Source organism: Epargyreus clarus, unplaced genomic scaffold (assembly GCF_041222505.1).
Source record: "Epargyreus clarus isolate Ecla_fem2 unplaced genomic scaffold, WU_Ecla_fem_2.2 ptg000012l, whole genome shotgun sequence".
Lineage (NCBI taxonomy): Eukaryota > Metazoa > Arthropoda > Insecta > Lepidoptera > Hesperiidae > Epargyreus > Epargyreus clarus.
In genome coordinates, this window is record NW_027332220.1 from 1,146,562 (window position 1) to 1,167,889 (window position 21,328).

General features: G+C 37.1%; 1 protein-coding gene across 2 annotated transcripts; it reads left to right on the forward strand.

Annotated features, from left to right (window-relative positions):
* Positions 1-170: 170 nt before the first annotated feature.
* LIMK1 (LIM domain kinase 1) lies at positions 171-18,037 on the forward strand. Of its 2 annotated transcripts, XM_073078027.1 has the most exons (17): positions 171-297; positions 1,689-1,779; positions 2,248-2,362; positions 2,882-3,012; positions 3,694-3,816; positions 6,137-6,223; positions 7,107-7,230; positions 7,688-7,902; positions 8,435-8,549; positions 9,029-9,283; positions 9,694-9,831; positions 10,126-10,230; positions 10,792-10,890; positions 11,444-11,598; positions 12,002-12,224; positions 12,697-12,954; positions 13,462-18,037. In XM_073078027.1, the coding sequence occupies exons 1-17, from the start codon at positions 276-278 to the stop codon at positions 14,626-14,628; spliced, it is 3,423 nt and encodes a 1,140-aa protein (XP_072934128.1). In that variant the 5' UTR covers positions 171-275; the 3' UTR covers positions 14,629-18,037. The 2 variants fall into 2 exon arrangements, with proteins under 2 accessions (XP_072934128.1, XP_072934129.1); XM_073078028.1 differs by lacking the exon at positions 6,137-6,223.
* The last annotated feature ends 3,291 nt before the right edge of the window (positions 18,038-21,328 follow it).

Genomic DNA, 21,328 nt, shown 5'->3' on the forward strand with positions numbered 1-21,328 from the left:
TAATACGTTTGAACACTGTCGCTAGTATTAATAATCGTAACATGCGCTAAGGGTAGGGTAGCTATTGCGCATCCTCGCATAAAGAAAATTTCTCACAATTATTTATATTGCAACACAAGTTCGAAAGTCACTGTCATATAAGAACCGATAAGTTTTTAATCTGTAAACATTAGTCACTCATGTCATTCCATAGAATTATGGACGTTAGTTAGGAAATACGGCATTACTTTGATTTTTCGTGTAATTTTACAAAACAACTGTGTTTTTGCAATGAAATGGAGGGATCTAATACAAAAGGTGAGTACCCTGACATTTTGGAGCGCTCCAAAATAGCATGTATTAATTTTTTAGTGTTTTGAATTCCTTGTCATTGAGTCTATGTGATTTGTGTGGGCGAAACTTGTTTCTGATTGTAAATTATCTTTTGTTTGTTCGCTGTTTGATTGGCGTGTAATGAAACGCAATACAATAGAAACATAATATTATTCCGAACATTAGGAAGGCTACTTCTAGAATCTGAGTTTAGAATTCTAAAAAAATGCTTCCTCGTTTTATTTAGCTTATTTGCCCATTACTCATCAATACTTTATGCATGCAGCAAGGATAAAGAACTTTACAAGCTTCCAGTTAGTCTATAAATAATAATATTTAAATGAGTGTTTTGCCTTACCCATATGCATAATCCTAATTGGTAATAAAATGTAATAGGATTGCTCCCATTCTTACAATGTAATCCGTTTACTGTTTTTACATTAATAAAATTATGACTGAAGTGTTGTTTATTAATTGATAATATCCCTGTATCATTAAAATCAAATAAATTTAAACTGTAAAGTTTAATATCTCATAAACACAGGAGAAATATTTAATTTATTACATGTCGCAGTTTCATTATGTATAATTTTAATCTACAATGTTATATAAATGTGTGTAAATTGCTTATATTAAAATCTAAAAAATGGAAGTATTTGCAATTATTTATTTAAAGGATCTTCGATGATTTTACTAATGCAATATCTCACCAGTAGGCTTGGGTCTGATCATAATTGGGGGACACCTGGACATTGCCCACTCCTATATAGATTAGTTAAAGTTAGGCATTTATTAGTAAATCAGGCACAAAACGAAACAGAAGTAATGATGTAAAAAACTTGCATTCAAGATGGCAGTTGAGGGACAATAGTTGTGAGCCCACAAAATTGTATTAAGCCTCACACTAATCCCCCCATGACATCAAAAAAATAAAATTGGTATATTCCTCGCCAAACTGCTAGTCCGCTCTGAAGTAAATATCTGACAATTGCAACCCAAATGTAACATTTCAATGGACTATAAGGAATATTTACTTCGAATTACCTATGAGTACTATCACATTCACTTTATTTGCTGTTATCTTACTGCTTCCAAAATTATTAAGTTCTGGATAATCTCGATTATTTTTGCTACAAATTAATATGATTATTTAATGTTATTATTGTATCCTTTGTCCTGTTTTAATTTTAATAATTTAGTTTATTTTTAATTAGAATTTATATAATTTATATACTTATGACATATTTGCACACCCATTGGGTTAGGATAGGAGCACAAAACTTATGTATTTCATGTATGTATACCACCTTATCCTGCAATAAATGAATTGTATTTGAATTTGAATTTAAAAATAAAGGAGATAAAATATATTTCAGAAACCCTCAGCTGTGCAGGGTGCTTAAATGACATCGGGGATGATGACTATGTATCCGCACTCAGCCAGGATTGGCACAAAGACTGTTTTAGGTAAGTGCTTCCTTTATGATTAACCATTGTTCAATTAAATAAATATAATATTATATCTTTGCTAAAATACTTTCTAGAAATTTTTTGGGCAGAATTAACAGCACTTGGTGTTATGCACATAACTATAGCATTATTAAGGGGATATGAGATCAAATCTCTGAAATTTCTGTGTAAATAGAAATGGATTTTCTATTTAACTTTCTGTTCTCGCCAGGCTTCTTTACTTCTTTACTACTTCTTGTTCGTTCGAAAAATGAAAAATGTTCTTATAGTATGTCACATGAATATTCCTCCTGTTTGTAAAAGATTTTAGGAGTGCGGGCTTTAGCCCCTTAGCCCACCCTCCCCCTTGGATTTGTCACTACCATGAGAATATAAGTTCTTATTTTGATTCCTACTTTCTACTTAATATGATTTTGTGTATTACATATACTTATGAAAAATATTGAATGTTTTATTTTAAATCAGGTGCTCAGTATGTGATGCGCAGCTGTCCACATGGTATTTTGAGAAGGGTGGCCTGCTGTTCTGTCAGTCAGACTACTGGGAGCAGTATGGTGATATATGTCAACAATGTGCACAGGTAATTTTTTCTAACTTTATGGTGATTAGTAAACAAGGTTTAAACAAAAAAAGATTTATTGTCTATATAATTTATCTGTTGACAAATCAATAAAATTATAAATTATAGTACATATCAATGTTTTAAATTATAGTGTTTACTAGAACTAATTATATAAGATCTACTTTTAACGCATTAGGATAATCCTGTAATGTTAAATGTAAGTTTGCACAAAATAAATTAAATTAAAAAAGTGGCCTAGCCACTGTTGAAATGTAGAATCAGTATGGTTCAGGAGGTACCACTGTCACACCTATTTTAGCATTAAGCAGTTGTGCTTTTTGCTGGATAGGTTTGGATGCTGGTTTAAAAATGATCACCTCATATGTTAGGACAAAATTTGCCCTTAGGTGTGGCAACTCATTTGTGGTTAGCTTTTTGTAGAACCCCTATTTCTTCTCTCCACTGCCATATGTAAAACTCATCTTTTGGTCTTTTCTTGTTGTATATAGTAATGTGATGATATAATGATGTGTTAAGGTGATAACGGGTCCGGTGATGGCGGCGGGCGAGCACCACTTCCACCCGGAGTGCTTCACGTGCGTGTCGTGCCACGCGCACGTCGAGGACGGCGAGTCGTACGCGCTGCTCGACCGCTCGCAGCTCTACTGGTGAGTGGGGGATTTCTGATTGCTTAGTGGATATTGGATGCTGAACATTGTATTATGTAAGACAAATTATGTTGCTGGCTGGTCATCCATAAGACCATGGACCCTGAAAGTCCTGTGGATACAGTGAACAACCATATTCTCCGTATATGTTTGTAAAGAAAATGTGTTTATCTTAGACACCATACCATATAATTTATCTTGGTTTGACTCTGTTCGTACATACATACTATCACATAGATATTCCTGCAGCTTGTGTCTTATAACAGATTTTCAGCACTGCTGACATGCTTTGTTAGTTCACTGTGTTAAGGCAATTTTTAACAACAATAAACCATATTGGTTAACAAACATAAGAGGAAAAGGTGTTCAACTGCTTGTGTTGAAGAGTTGAAGTTCGCGCAATTTTTTTATTGATTGTTACTAAAAATCATAGGTAATTACTAAACAAAACAAAAGCTTGTTTTATTTAAGCGTATTTGAAAATTAATTATATGTAATACACAATATCCAATGGTTGTCAATGACAACCATAATAACATGTAGTGTTGAGCTAAGGCTTCTTAATATAAGATAGGTTTCGAGTCATGTTAAGTTATTTACAACAAAGACATCGTTCAATCTAGACGCCTTTAACTCGAACGAGCCTGCACCTTCACTACAAATATAATGTTCTGTTCACAGTGGTTCGTGCTACAGCGAGGCGGTGCGCGCGCGTCGCGGCTCGCACGCGATCCGCGCGCTGCGGCTGCCCGCCGCCGCCTTCCGCCTCGCCGCCGCGCGCACCGGCGGCATCACCCTCGCGCAGTGAGCACGCACCCTTATCTCACACGCGCACACACACACACGCGCACACACACACACACACAAACACACACACACACACATGCGCGCACACACCAACGTACACACACACGCGCCACATACACGCGCCACACACTTGCGCACATGTGTAGACACCACCATACACATACACACGCCTACCACGTGACTGCACATAACATGTCTAATACAGTATATTTAGACACATTGTGCATGTCAGACAAAATAATGTCAATCTATTCGTTGTATATGGTCGAATTTATATGTTTCCGTGCCTTTCAATACATTGTTTAGAAAAATACGATTTTGTCCGACAATCATTAATCTTTGTAGATATACATAGGTATTACATGTCATGCGTCATACACTATACCATACAATTCACAATTCTATATATCATGCCTTACGCTCAAGCACCTACATACAACCTAGCATCTCACACGACAAGCTACACAAATCACGCGTTTCAAATCAGCGCTTCAAACATGTTATATTCGACAAACATCACGCCACACGGACTCACTTCTCACACTCATTTATCATGTCTACACATAATAACACATGTCACATCTCATACGTCATACATACCTAATGTCTTGTAAACTAAACCTCACCTCGTCACACACTATAGTCTGATTCATAATTAGGTGTCCAAAATGTAAACAAAGGTGTTGACCTATCAAGAAAATACGTTTCAAATGGTAGTTTCTTATTTTTGACAATAATAAATTAATACAACAATTATAAAATAATAATCTAAATAAATTAAGATCAATTGACATTTTCTAATATTTATATTACCTCAATTTCGTTCCATACACTAATAATAATAAAAAAACAAGGTTTATGGTAGAAAATTAAAATGTGATAATGGTAACACAATCGGAACCCAAAACATTTCTTGTGCCGTCATTTTTAAGTTTCGTAGCTGATGTTATTCATTTTCGTGATTGTAATTAATTAAACTCGAATGTATTATCGTTTTCACAGCGCGTTTGTTAAATTGTGAATAATTGTAAAGATTTCGTTTTTTGTTGAGTTTGTTAAAATTTTTGTTTCATGTTAATTTTGACAGTGACATTTGTTTGTTTACATTTTGAACACCTAATTATGAATCAGACTATAGGCAACACTAACAATAAAATTTGCTGTATGTATCGCCGAAAAAAAAATACCTACTGTCGACTCGGAAAACGGTAAACAAATATATAAATACAAACAATACTGTTGTAATTGTTAATAATTACAGCAATTGTGAGAAGTTAGGTTAAAACAAAGTTTAGTTATGTAAAATACGCGTGTAGTGTACCTACCGCTAAGTGGTCACTTCAACTAAAAGTCTAGAATTAGCCCCAAAATGAGATTGCAATTCTAATAATGTGATGACTGAGCCCTGTTACCTATTGGCGATATGACATTAATATAAGTCAGTAACATAAAATACCCATTGTTTTAAGGTATGATGGTCTTACCTCAAACTAACCACAATAGGTGTCATGACAGTATTCAAGGATTAAGGAATATAATTATTAAAGGGGGAAAATCTGTAAAATGAATTAAGAAAATTACCCCATTTTCATATAAACTTTGAGATTTATTATATTCTCAACGAGCTTTTGCCCGCGGCTTCGCTCGCGTTACGGAGTAATATTTTCATCCCCTATTTTACCCCCTTGGGGGTAGAATTGATCAAAATCCTTTCTTAGCGAATGCCTACATCATGACATCTACCTGCATGCCAAATTTCAGCCCGATCCGTCCAGTGGTTTGGGCTGTGCGTTGATAGATCACTATGTCAGTCAGTCACCTTTGAGTTATATATATTTAGATAAATAAAAGTATAAAATGCAGTCCACCATGTTGACTAAAATACTGATTAGAGCGAATGACTTCGTACAAATATGCAATATCCAGACTTTGTTAGTGGAGTATGGACGATGCTTTGACGTGATCTTACTAGGACGCCGTGGCACCTGCGAGTATTTCGCATGTATTTCAAATACGATAAAGTATAATGTGCGTTTAATGTTATGATATTGTTAGAAATATTAATTAAGGAAATTATAGGCGTGTACCTACATAACAGAAGGGGATTTTAAAATCTGTCATCATGTCTATTCTAGTAGCTGTAGCTTTTGTGACTAACATTCACTGAACATAATTTCATCACTATGTACTTATCTTTCATGTGTCTATGTGTCACCATTTTAATCCTATGTACATCATGAATTTTAATTAAAAAGATGTGAGCTTATCACGAACATCGAACCCTAATCCGACCATTAAAGCACTAATTGACTAACAGCGGGCGGTGCGCCAGCAAGCTATCGGCGCTGGCGAAGACACTGCTGCGGGCCGCGCTCTCCGTCTGCATACAGCTCACTTGCCATAGGTACAGGGGCCCTAGGGGCTGGTCGGGATAGCATGGCTTGGTGGTATGCGTTGGACCCTAAGGGGTTGAGCGAATAGAGCATGGCTTGTTGTAGTTGGTACCTGTGTTGGATCCTAAAGGGTTGGTGGGGAGTATAAGCATGGCTAGCGTAGCTTGTTATAGTTGGTATACGTGTTGATCATGTTTGTGAAAACATGGATTATCGTAGTTAGTACACGTTGGACCCTAGGGGGTTGGTCGAGAGTATAAAGCATAGTTTGTCGTAGCTGCTACGCGATGGACTCTAGGAGGCTAGTACAGAGTACATAGAATGGCTTGCCGTAGTTGGTACACGAGTTGGGCCCTAGGAGGCTGGCTGAGATGTCTATGCAGCATGGCTTTTCGTAGTTTGAAGTTTGAAATTGGTTTGTTGATATGAATTCGTAGTAGTTGTCGATTTGTGTAGAATTGTGGTATTATACCTTATTGAAACTTTCGTCTGTTTAGCATGGATTGTTCCTAGTTTGTAATATAACTTGTTACATGTTTGACATAATTATATACTCTACATTGGACTGAGAGTTTGTCTGTAATGTTTAGAGTTTTATGATATTTATATACTAAAAATTTTCTGCTGGATTCATAGATCAGGACAGTTTTTTAAGATTTGTGTTATTTTTATAGTTAATATTGCATTATTCGTCGTTGTAGCAAGTGTTCTATTAAAAATGACATGCCTTAGTGTAAAGTCATTTGTTATAGGACGTTTAGTAATTATGAAATTTATATACTATGTATAAGAGTTCTTTTTAGCATGGCTTGTCACCTTATTTTAGTGCTGTTATTTATACATGCTACACGTAATCAATGTGTAAGTGTAGTGTCTACAGTGTGTTTGTGTCAGGATCGAGTCCGGGTGCGGCGGGCTGACGCTGCACATCGGCGACCGCGTGCTGGAGGTGGACGGCGCGCCCGTGCGCGACCGCCCGCTCGCAGACATCGAGCGCGCGCTCGGCGACCTCGTGCAGGTAACCCGCTCTCGTCACAACTTAGGGTTTGGGCAGTTTAGGGCAGATCTTATCACTCTCACTGTAATTAAAGTGTGAAATGGGTGACACAATTGTAGGTACCTATGATTTAATGCTAATAAAGGTTTTCACAAGATGTTGATTTTTAAATTTTTTTTACTATGAAAATGAAATATGAAATGCGCCCGCAGACATTCGTATAAAACGTAATTAAGATTGAAATCAACCAAATTAGTCTAAATTAGAATGTTTTGTCTGTACGTATGACTTAACACAATTTTAAGAAGAAAATAAATGAAATATAGTACATAAGTAAGCAATATAGTGAAATAAGACCAGTTCTTTTTTTAATTCTTAAAAAAAAATAGTTCCTCGTGGCGCAGTGTAATAATCCGGTAAATATGATAACAATATTTTTTTTTAATAGCCAACACTTAACTTACCCATCCATTCACAGCTCACGATAGAACACAACCCGAACACAATAAACGCGAAGCGCGGCCCGGCGGAGCGCACGTCGGGTGAGGAGCGCGGCGAGCGCGGCGAGGACGAGGGCAAGCGCGAGCGGTTCAAGCGCAAGAACGCCGCGGCGGGCGGGCGCGGCTGCAAGCGGCCGCAGCGCGCGCTCGCGCCCAAGGAGCGCAGCAGCAGCATGTCCAAGCTGCTCGACGTGTGAGTTGACCTCCACCTGCAGTATCTGAGCGAGTGGTGCGGCGCAGAGCGCAGCGGCGGCCGGGCGACACGCCCCACGCCTTCCGCAAGGGAACAGCGGCGCGGCTTGACAAATTATGACATCATAGTTATACTATAATCCTATATTTCAGATCAAGAAATTCATTTAAAACTATGAAACGTAAACGTTAAAATATTTGTTTTTTTTTTTAATTTTAAATGTTGATATTTAAGCACCATGGCAGCGTTTGTAGAGAAATAATGAAATTAAATGACATATATATTTATTTTGTATAGGCCAACGACGGCACTTACAAATTTATGTAAAGTATTTATGATTCAAATCGTTCATCGTTAGAATAAATCATTTGAGATTTATTGTAATGGTGAGCTGTTATGTATACTTCATCACAAACGTCATATGACCGGACGTAAAAAATCATCGTTTTACTACGATAGAACGTTAGTAATATTATCGCTACAAGTTTTACGACTATTTTTATTTATAGTGAATGTTTGTGAATGTTCGCAGGAGCACAGAGGAGCAGGAGCCGAGCAGCGTGCTGGGCGACCTGAGCCGCGCGCGCTCCTTCCGCACCGAGCCCTCGCCCGGCCTCAAGGTGTTCCGCGCCTCCGACCTCATACAGGTAACAACAACCAACAACCTGTGTGATAACCATATACTGTGATAACAACAATATACCGTGATGTGTGATAACAACAATATACTGTGAGAAGGGACATTCCGCCGTAGCAACTCTATTCGTAATACCAACTGTAGAAAAATACACGCAGGTCGTTAGGCACCAGTTCGAAGCGTAGGTTCGTATCTCACCGCTGAAACATTGCAAGTTTTGCTGAAATAAAAATTAGATATGATAATATCATATTTAAAAAATTATGAGAATATACCATACAATACGATGGTGCGTTACGTCATGTCGTGTCGAACAATATTGTACGAATCATTTTATAATGTTCTTTACTTTGTAATTGTGTCTCTTTTTTATTTTTCAATACGTCAAAGAACTGTTATTACTAGACACAAATACACCCCATATTATTTTAGATATTAAATTATCAATCACAAAAACACTTTTTTTATTGTAACATTGAAACTCAACAGGGTGAACTGCTAGGGTCCGGTTTCTTCGGCCAAGTGTACAAGGTGACCCACCGCGCTACCAACGAGGTGATGGTGCTGAAGCAGCTGTACCGCGTGGACGAGGACGCGCAGAAGAACTTCCTGAAGGAGGTGGCGGTGTTGCGCTCGCTGAAACACCCCAACGTGCTGAGGTTCGTCGGGGTGCTCTACAGGGATAAGAGGCTGCATCTGGTCACGGAGTATGTGGCTGGGGGAACTCTACATAAGCTTTTGCAGGTTATTATAATTTTTTTATTTACATATTTTGTAAAAAGGGTCCATGTGAAATACCTTGAGAGATTTTCAATTAGTCATTTTATGATTTTTAATAACTTGTTGATTCGCCGCTTTTTGAGTGGTGGACCTAAACAAATTTACAGTCTGAAATTTTGGCAACGCTTTTTGAGAGATAAATATAAAACTGCAAATTTTGGCGAGTTTATAGGTATAAAGGCGGATTTAATGCTATAAATACTCCATTCACCAGTCAACCTTTCGGGCAGTTATAAATTGTCAGGTTACAGCCACTTTTTTCTCAACGTACAACAACATACAAATAACATGTACACACGCTTCTGAGACTCCGAACACGGTCACCTAGCCGCCTGGCGGGAGGTATTCGCCTAATGTGTGTGGTGTGTTCGCAGGACAGCGGCCGTGCGCTGAGCTGGGCGGTGCGGTCGCGGCTGGCGCGCGGCGTGGCGGCCGGCGTGGGCTACCTGCACCGCCGGAACGTCATCCACCGCGACCTCAACTCCCACAACTGCCTCGTGCGCGCCTCGCAGGTACCAAACATTTTGATATTGGTCAACGCCGTTTACTCTCAAAATAAATAAAAAAATATTTTGACAAACAGTGGAGTTGGTTGATTTGCGAATTAAGGTCTCAATATATGAAAATATAACCCTTCCTGGATCAATCCATTTTTTGTTCTACTACTGGATATTTGCAAGTTCACGGTCATGTCAAATGTAAAAATAAATGTAATCATGCAAGTGAGAATTGTCTATAAGGTCACCATTACTAACGTAGTCAAACGTGAGCAGCTAACGGTGTGTGTGATATGTGTGTGCGTGCAGGAGGGGCAGCTGTCGGTGGTGGTGGCGGACTTCGGCCTGGCGCGCATCGTGCAGCGCACCGCCAGCAGCGCGCCGCACGCCACGCACAGCCGCAAGCGGTACACCGTGCGTACACCACACACCCACCACACACTAACCGAATATACTGCACGTTAATAGCTGTAGTGAATAGCTTATGAAATAATTATCCATGGACAAAGTGACCAATAGATTTTGAATGTGCAACAACTAACAGTTATAGTACGCGCCTAACTGCTAGTCCGCTCTGAATATAGAAGCGAGTCTATGTGCATAGACTGTTGCTACGGAGTATATGCTTGTAATTGTGTTCGATCCCATTGGCTATCTGACTACACCTGCGCGCAACAACTTCAGAGCGGACTAGCAGTTTCGCGCGGACTATACGAAATAGACTCAATAATAAAATAAATTAAAAATGTTAGTCCATAAGCAAAACTACCGAATAAACTCATCAAGTTCTATCTTAGACAAAGAATCAGAATAGATTCCCAATTCTAATCTGTAGACAAAGTAATTGAATAAAATAATTTTGATACATTCACATCATAAATAAATAGTTCTCTTATCAACACTAAGGAGACAAAAATTAAGAACATTGACAGACCAACAAAACAGACTCCTAATGTACTGTTGATTGCGTATCAGGTGGTGGGCAACCCGTACTGGATGGCGCCGGAGATGATGAACGGCAACGTGTACGACGAGAAGGTGGACGTGTTCTCCTTCGGGATCATCCTCTGCGAGGTGAGATCCTGGTGTCTATTCTTGGTCGCTCCAGAGTGGACATTAAAATGATCGAGGTGTTACACAAAATCAAAAAATGTGTCACTCTGTCATTCTAACTAATATTATAAATGTGGATGTGAGTTTGTTTGTTTGATACGTTTTCACGCTTTGAAATTAAGTGAAATATATTTATTTATTGTTGTATAGGCCAACGGCGGCACTTACAAATTGTCAGTTACAATATTTTTCTTAAACTACTACGGATCGGAACGGGACCACTTTAGCACATAATTGATTGTCATGAAATTTTGTAGATTTTTGTAGTTGTCAGGGGTTCAGAAAAGGCTAAATGTACCTTTTATTCCGAAAGAAGGTCCTGTTCCTGAGAAATCTGTGTAGATAACAACTATTGTCATCCACTTATGATAGCATGTTATGCCGCGGGTAATAGCTAGTAAATTTAACTAGTGGATTAGTCAATTTTAATTAAATAATTCAATTTTAATTTAATAATTCAATTTTAATTTAATAATTTTAATTAAAATATACTCACTTTTTGATCGTTCCATAGATAATCGGGCGCGTGTCCGCGGACCCGGACTTCCTGCCGCGGCGCTCGGACTTCGGCCTGAACGAGGCGGCCTTCGTGGAGAAGTTCTGCCGCGCCTGCCCCGAGCCCTTCTACCGCATCGCCTTCCTCGCCTGCCATCTCGACCCTGACATGAGGTATCCTGGATCTTAAGTGGTCCTATAGAAAACATATTTTTTTATTTTCTGGCGTTATATTTCTTGTGTACAGAAAATTATGAGGATGATTTTATAAAAGATCGACAAATAAAAATAATACCATACAGTCTCCTAAATAGTTTATTTGAGTATGAGTATATATTTAAGTGATAATGTGAGATTGCTGCCTATTGAACTTACAAAATATCTGCAATATAGGTCACCAGTGCCCTCCCTATTCCCAATGATACTATACGATATGATACGTTACGTTGCATGTCTTAATATGTCGTATCATTTTGGACATATGCCAAGTAATTCAGACGCCTCGTATAAGTGTCTCCTTATCATACGAGCTTATTCTCGCTGTGTTGCATGTTTCTGACCGTGTGTTCGTCCCCAGGCCGCCGTTCGAGGTGATCGAGATCTGGCTGGAGAGCCTGGTGGCGGGCGGCGGCGCGGCGCTGCTGGCGGACGTGGCGCAGTACGCGCGCGGGGCGGGCGGGGCGCGCTCGCCGGGCCTGCGCCAGGGCGGCGGCATCTTCGGCCGCGGCCGGGGCGCGGCGCTGCGGCGCGAGCCCAGCCACGCCAGCGGGGACTGGTCCGGCGACGCCGGCGTCGTCAAGGTGCGCGGGGCCGGGGTATGGTGTGGATGCTAGTGGGGGTTGGAGGATTTAGCTGGAGTGGGCTGCAAGCAATCACGCAAGTCCGTAGATAGGAGTGATTGCTTATAGGGTTACTTTTTTTTTTATAAAATAACAGAATAGAAGAGCATGCAGTTCTTTGTCTAATGGTAATTGGCTACTGCGACGCAAAAATATTTGTAATTTATTTATTTATATATCAGATAAGACTATATTCTTACTTGATATTAATTACAGATGAGTTGTTATTTCTATCTTACTTTTCAAATTTTCAAGTATGAAAATATTAGGTTAAAAGATTAAATAATTCCTTACTCTTAATGAATAGTATGACATGTTCTCATTGTGTTCAACGTTATTATAAAAGTGTAAAGTATACAGGGCGACATTATACTGTTATTAAAGTATGAAATGTTTGTTGTTTAAAGTCTATATTAAATTGTTCCTCCCGCAGTCCCAGTCGAACGCGACAATCTGCTCCCTGTCGGGACGCGAGAGCGAGGACGGTGTGTGTGCGGAGCCGCGCGGCGCGGCGCTGGGCAAGTGCGTGTCGGCGGGGCACCTGGCGCCGCGCGCGGGGGCGGGGGCGGGGGCGGGGGGCCTGGCGGCGGGGGCCCCGCTGGGGCGGCGCGCCGCGCGGTCCGCGCACGCGCTCGCCGCGCCCGCCGGGTACATCCTGCGCGCGGACGGACCTAACATCAACATCACCAAGGTACCGCGACGACACTAAGCGTGATTAAATAAAGCTTCGTTGACATGAAACGATAGCACATGACACCTTCACTCTACTCACATTATTCCATATTCGCACATGTATTTAGAGAATATAAATGTTAAATAATACCCGCTATTAATACTGACTCTCACCAAGTCTTTCCTACAAAGGATTAAAATTTGACTGTGTCTAGTATGCGATGATTGTCAAATGTCTATTTTGGTAGATTAAAAGACGTTGAATAGATTGATTATTACTCGTAAAATACTTTTAAGACGATCATGTATTTTTTAATCTGTCATTATTTTACAATCATAAAAAGAACATAACCTTTAATGCATCATAACATTTAACATTACCATCCACTAGTTTTTAATTACATAATTTTATTATTGATTTAAATACGTCAAAAAGTGAGCATAAAGTTACAGAAGTGTGGTTAAGGATAACTATCAATGAATCAAATTCTATAAAAGCATACCAAATATATTTTTTATGTTTTAGGTGGACGACATAACTGAATGGCTAGACTCTCCGCCGCCGTTGAAGAGATCTAGCCCCGACTGCCAGCTGAACCACCTGCCCGGAGACCACCCCAAGTTCAGGAAGCTCGAAGACGAACTGGACGGACACCTACCAGCATATCTGAGAAATCAGTCCTTCGAAGGTCTGGAGACTAAGTCCAAAAACGAAGCTGAACATCCGTTTCCATTCTGCAGACACGAAAGCATTCCAAACAGCGGTGACATTGGGAGGGACGCTAATGACAGTGACTCTACAGACGACGACAGCTGTACCAGCAACCTCGTGGATATCGTGAAGATGGGCGGGAACATCTTGTCCAAGAAGGCCAGCTATGACGTCACAGACGTGACGTTGAGGCACCCGGACATCCAGGACAACGAACGCAACATCGACGATTCCAATCCGAAGAGGTACAACATAGACTACCACGTCGGAAACTCGGCGCTGATCGCGGAAGGCGTGAAGAACATCCCCAAGATGCTTGAGAAGCCCGCGGAGAAGCCAGTGGAGAAACACTCGAACTTCTTCTCCAAGTACCTGCTCTCGCCGAAGTTCAAGCGGCAGAAGCACGTGCAAGAGGACACTAGGAAGGACGCGGACGAGAATAAAGACGAAAAGAGTAAAAGCAAGTTCTTCATTCAAAGACCGGCGTCCCCCGGTATCGTTCGGTCTTCGTACAGGGTGCGGCCGGTGAATGACGAACGGAAGACAAATCTCGATCACGATGTCCTCAAGAGCGATCTCAAGCTAGCAGGCCTCGGTAAACCCATGACACCGATCTTCAGGCGACACTTACCCTCAGAGAAGTCCTTCGCCGACGTGAGGTTCAGCTACCGGGAGCGCCGCTACGAGCCCAAAGCAGAAAGATACGTCAGCCGGAATAGAAAGGCCCCTGTGAATGTTGAAAAAAGCAAAATTTTACGAACAACAACCAACCAACCGCTGGCTCCCGTGTTGGAGAAGAAGAACGTGGACGTGAATCTCAAGGAGGATGGGAAAGATGTGAAGAAAAGGGAGATAGGAATCTCAAAGAGCAATTACGTGAGGCTGGCGAATCTCAGGATAAGTAAGCAGGAGTTAGGGCAAGTGGAGAAACGCGACGGCACGACACGACACGACACGTCGCCTGTCGAACGCGTTATATAGTTAGAAAAGGGAGGTTGGACATAAGTCCGCTAGCTTCAGGAGATTGTCTATACAAGTAGTTTAGAAAACTTCGAAAGCGTGATTCAGGCGTGTAGCGCCATCTGTTGATGAGTTGCAAAAAGTCGTCTCAAGTTTATGGACTTATTGTTAGGAATACAGTTCAGATTCTCTTGTGTCGGATAGTGAAGTGTTGGTAATGTTACTTTGAACTGTATTCGATGGATGAGGTTAGCAACCCTTGGACTCAAAGGTAAAGTAATCAATTTAATAATTAAATTAAGATTAATTCGAATGTGACTCGAAAATTTTAATGAACTTTACGGCTTTTTCATATATCGAATTTGCAATTTTATTAAGATATTTGAGTCATTTTCAAATGTTGGGTATTAAGTCGTTGAGTCCAAAGGGTTTTTGAAAATATTCACATCTGAGCTCAAACAACATACTTACTTTGGCTTAAAAATATATAATTATGGCTTGTACATTCCATTATTTTCTTATTAAAATCCACTAATTAATCAAGCAATTATTAATATTAAACTAATTTAAATTACATTCCTAACCTTATTTGACTGATTTAACATTTTTTAGGCCTTAAAATTAAAATTCGATCTTCTATGTTTTAACCCTATATATTGTTAACGCGCATGGTGTGATAACAATAAAAATACATTAAACATTGCATTTAAGACATTTTAGTATTAGAATGCACTTACTACCCTCTTTTATAGGATAAGAGAGGGTAGAACTAAATATATAGTTGTTTGAGCTCAGTAGTGTGGTCGCTCTTGCCATGTTACTCTAGTTGGTATGATTGTTGAGTTGTTATGTACTTAGTAATGAGCTGCGACGCTCAGTGTGTTCCGATAGGTTGAAGGGCTTTGCTACTTGCCATCTCATTCATAAATGTTGGAATTCTGTACATGTTGTGCTTGTTTTAATAAAAAATACAGTTATTAAAAAGCAGCATTTAAATATTTACTTTTTTATTGTCTCTGGAGTGATAAAATCCATAGACAAATTATGTGTTTTAAGGCTTTGCTATGTCACATCATTATGAAACAAGTTTTTTAGTGCCTAGAAATTGGCGTTGTTTATGTGATTATAATTATTATGATTAAAGTACATAATTATTATGTACAAATCAACTTAGTTCTCAATACATTTGGTATTTGAGAGATATTATTTAATTCTTGCAAATTAAAATGCTTAGAAAGTTTTTAGAAAACTTACCCTATTGTATACAAGATCTATTGTAGGGTGCCTTGTACAAGGTACTGTTGAGTAGCATGTCTCCAGTTTTCCAATATTTGTCCATTCTTCCCGCATTTACCCAAGTTTGATACATACTTATTATATAGCAGTTTTTGATGACATTTTGCAATAGTCGTAATTATAGATACAGTATATTATTATAATGGTTGTTTCGAGCACAATAATTGCATGTAAATATCGTAAGGACTACAAATACACACTGGGACAGCATGGGGCAGCATGCCCTAGGCTTATACTGTGGGGATTGTAGAATATTTCTAAGATATGGTGCTTCTTGGTATCCATTTATATAAATTGTTGTAAGGCGGTGCCTTCGTCACAAGACTGCGTAGTTGTCGTCAATTGTACGCAGTGTCCGGTTTAGGGAATATCTAGTGGTTCCCAGATCAATTGTTGTTGACAATATTCATGTTTGGAGATCTACACTGTGCAGAATTCCGTAATTTCGTCGAAAATTTAGCGCATGTTGATGTCTTTTTCTAGTGGGAGCTTTGATGATCTGGTACTTTTACGAAGGCTAAAGATATAGTCGTTGTAAAAGTCTTGACCTTTAGTGAAAGTGCAGAGGGAATAATCACACAAACATATTTATTGTTAATAGTGATTGGTCTTGGAATGCTTAAGGGTTAACTCAGCACTGATTACAAAACAAGGTACATTAATAATAAAATAACGAAAAGACTAATCGTCGTAGTAAAAATGTTAGTATTATCCTAATTTGTGGATTTACAGATAGAATAGATAGAATTGCATACATTTATATTATATGTCGCATGTAAGTTGGTAGTTTTCTAGTTGTTCAATGAAAAATAATATATTTGCTTCACTTAAATTTTTACTACGATAGATAGTTCGCAGCCAAATTTTCGATTTGATGACGTATTTATGCAAGAAGTTTTACCAAATATATAAGTATAATAGCATTGTTGTAAGCCATTGTTGATACTATTTTTACGTTTGTTGAAGCCTAAATATTAGATTTGCTGTGTAACATGTAGAAAAAATTTAGCTTTACAAAGAGGCAGAATTCTACTAATATTTTATAGATAAAAACTATTTTTCCATTTAAAAGTCAATAATTAAGAAAAATTAAGGTTTCTTTTTCAGTATTGGATTTAAATGACGCTCAAGTAATTCAAATATTATAATAGTATGTTATATAGCAAATGTATTAGTAGAATAGGTCTCTGATACAAGTATTCGAGATAAAGAAACTCTTACAATAATTAAGTATTTGATATTTGAATAATGTGTTATACAAAAGTTAATTTGTATGTTGATTATATACAATTTTGTATTTCGATATACTAGGTGAATATAGGAGAGTGGCATAGTTTAATGCATTTATGTAAACAATTTTTTCAAAAGTCCAAATGATTCCAAAGGAGCGATTTTATGGTTATTCAAGTTATAATATATTATCTCTTTGTATTTGATTATTAGAACAAATTTTGTCCGTCTTAAAGTAATGTAATGATTTCTCATAATTATAATATTTTGTTTATGATATAAAAATATAATAAATTTGTATTTAAGTGATTAATTTTTGTGTGTTTTGAGATTTTCATCACTTTTTGTAAGTTATAACCGGAATGTTCTTGTAACATAGATCGACGCAGGAGGCTTGCGCTATGACTAACATAATACTTTCGACTGTATATTCTGACCGTTTTATGTGATAACGCGAAAATAATCGGTAGGCAGAAAACATATGTAGATATTAATGAACAATAACATGTTGGATGATATTCTTCTAAAGATTCTGCTATGGATATAGCCTGTTGGATATATTATTGAGTCGACATTTTGTCAACTTGAAGAAACGGTAACTTTAAGTTGACGAAATATCACTAATCAATATTTTCAAATTGCAGTCGGTCTTATTATAAATTATAAACTTTCAAGAAGTGATGACAGAATAATTTTATTATAATATTAATATATTTAGAGTGCCATTTTATAGCGTGTTGAGCAGATACTTAGTGCATAAAATAACAGGTGTTTTTTAGCTTTTTATAAATTTATGGCTCATTTATTTAGCGCTAAGCTTAGTTTAAGAAAAATACATTTTAACACATATTAATTTATTCACATTTCATATTTAGACGTTAAAAATTTAATTTACTTTCTAATGAGTTTCCGATATAGTACAGGATCCCTAGTATAGTTTTCATCATTTATTACTAACAAGCTGATTTTTCGTGAGTAGCTTCGTTTCGACAAGACGCCCAACATTTTTCCTTACAGCAATGTTGGTAAATGGTAGCTTGATGGGGCAGCAAGGATAAAATATGTTGACCGGACGAATTCTAAAAATTTATTACTAACCTTCGATCACTAATAAGAACTAGATACACAATCCCATACAAAAATGAACTTAAAAAGTGGCGTCAAACGGGTTTAAAAAATTCTAAGTGACAGAATCTAAAATTAATACAAAATCAACTTTATCACCATTATTTCAAGGTGTTTTTTTAAAAACTGCTTACCAAAAGCAATAAATTTTTACGACATAAGCTAGCTGTCATAAGCTACCATAAAAAATTTAACCTTATTAGAATGAAATTAAAGTCGCATTTACAAAGCAAAAAAAAAGCCATTAAATTTTACGACCTGGTTTGTCACTTGGACAAGGGATGAGTGGAGACGAACTGTCAGTACTTTAAACGGTTATTATAAATTATCACTTAATATTTTTATTAGGTCGAAGTAATTAATTTGAATGAAGATAATTATATTTTACCTGAATGTAAGTAATAAGATAATAATAATTTATCAATGAAACTAATATATATATGCAGTCACAAAATTTATATTATAAAATAAAAATAAATCATACAAAAAGAACAATGAAGAACACAAAAAGGATTAGTTATAGTTTAAAATTAAAATATAACCAAATACAAGTAATTTAATTAAAAAATCAACAAGCTGTTTACGCCGTTGTGTCCAACGAAATATATTGCCGCCGACTAAAGAAATATGTACCAAATCAACATTTATTTCAATTATTTTTTACTCTGTAGTGACATAGAAGTCTGTTGTGTATATTTTGTTAAAAATTTTGTTACAAAATAATTAAAGAAAAAAATATAAAACAATAGCGTCTCCATTCAAAATAGAACAGAGTCACCATGTTACCCGAACAAATAAAGTGGGCATGCAATAGTAATAATTGTACGCTTAGTAACAGACTCTACAATTTACATGGTTTATACATTCTGTTGATAATTTCGAAAACTTAAAAATAAATTAATTACGCACGATATAGCAGTATTTATAATTGAGTGATAGCAATTACATACTTATAATAATAATACTTACCGAAAATACGATATTCCATCCTTTTTTAACGTCCTAGACGTGTGATTCTTGCAGTTTTTAAACGAGCACTGAGGCATGTTTATTCTCCGATCGTTCAAACACTACTAACCTAAAAAAGCACCCAAATGTCAAATTGGGCGCGCTTTTCGTCGCGTCATTCTGTCGTCGCTGATTGTGTATCTAGTTCCTATTAGTGATCGAAGTTACTAACCAAATTTTTCTTTGTTAATTATCAAGATAATTATTTAAATAACGTGAAAAAATATTTGTCCTACAAAATATAAGGTTTTTATTAAGGCGTCCCCCCTCTCCAACATGTATCATAAACAAGGTCATGAAAAATAATTACTAACCAGCTGATTTTTTTTTATTGGCTGTCTACCATTTACATAGTCTACCATGCACATTGTCCTACAAATTGCATGGTATGTCATCTCGGACCTACGCTGAAAAGATGTTAATTCCGCAGGATTCTTTTTTTTATTAGTAACTGTAGGACAAAGGTATCACGTGATAGGATAATATAATTTTTATCTAAATAAAACAATGTCCTACAAAAAAAAGGGTAACTTTTATTAATCCTACAAGATTTGTAATTTAACTATAATATAATATAAATAAACTATAAAACTGGCGGACTGGAATAACGTACTTCGCAATTTGTAGGACAATGTGGGTAGTAAGCTGTGTAAATGTTAGACAGCTAATAAAAAAAAAATCAGCTGGTTAGTAATTATTTTTCATGACCTTGTTTATGATACATGTTGGAGAGGGGGGACGCCTTAAAAAAAACCTTATATTTTGTAGGACAAATATTTTTTCACGTTATTTAGATAATTGTCTCGATAATTAATAAAAAAAAAATTCGGTTAGTAATATGTTTTTTTTGATTCGTCAAATCAACATATTTCATCCCTATTATTTTAGTTATAAACCACAATCGAGAACTTTCGTACGAGAATTTGTTGGGCGTCTCATTGAAACGAAGCTATTCTGGAACACTCAGCTTGATACTAATTATTTTTACATTAAGTATTAGTACTACAACTTTTAAGTGTAGGTCCGAGATGACATACCATGTAATTTGTAGGACAATGTGCATGGTAGACTATGTAAATGGTAGACAGCCAATAAAAAAAAATCAGCTGGTTAGTAATTATTTTTCATGACCTTGATTATGATACATGTTGGAGAGGGGGGACGCCTTAATAAAAACCTTATATTTTGTAGGACAAATATTTTTTCACGTTATTTAAATAATTATCTTGATAATTAACAAAGAAAAATTTGGTTAGTAATAAATTTTTAGAATTCGTCCGGTCAACATATTTTATCCTTGCTGCCCCATCAAGCTACCATTTACCAACATTGCTGTAAGGAAAAATGTTGGGCGTCTTGTCGAAACGAAGCTACTCACGAAAAATCAGCTTGTTATTAATAAATGATGAAAACTATACTAGGGATCCTGTACCAATAGCTTTAGTGCTGATGATATTGTTTGTGACAGGGTGCCATTTTTGTACTTTTTTATGTATTTTTTTGATTATTTTAATTCGACAATGCTTTGATCGGAAACTTAAAACACTAAGCTTTTATCGTAAAAATCTTGCTCCAAAAGTTGTTATACAAGTATAACTTGGTGGGAAAGTGATGTTTTCATTAATTCGATAAAAATAGTTGTTTTTGTGTGACCTTATTGGAGAATAAATTCATGCTTGTCACAAAGTAGGTACGTTTTTCAACCAATAGCATTCCACGTGAAGTTTACAACGATCGTAGTTTAATGCTTTTAATTTTTCTTTTCATTATTTGCAAGTAGTCGTTGTAATAGTTAAGTGGAATATCTAAAGAACGTGAGATCCACAGTTGTAAAAATTTCGATTAACGCATTGACTAAATTAATTTTTAAATAATTATTTGTATCTGAAATTAGTAATCTCGTTAGCGTGCGACTGCTCGTGCTCATGTTTTACCTTATCTGTGATACATTTTGTTTGTAAAATGTTGCAATAACGAAGTATTATAAGTCCGTTAGTTTAATGTTTAGTTTAAAATTGAGATTCCAAATTATTAACCCATTAACTAGCACACTAACAACGAT

Bases quoted from the DNA above. Each gene is read 5' to 3' on its own strand.
- LIMK1 (XM_073078027.1), top strand. From the start codon at position 276: ATGGAGGGATCTAATACAAAAG. The intron at 2,363-2,881 runs GTAATTTTTTCT...TGATGTGTTAAG, and splicing joins TATGTCAACAATGTGCACAG to GTGATAACGGGTCCGGTGAT. The intron at 10,891-11,443 runs GTGAGATCCTGG...ATCGTTCCATAG, and splicing joins TCGGGATCATCCTCTGCGAG to ATAATCGGGCGCGTGTCCGC.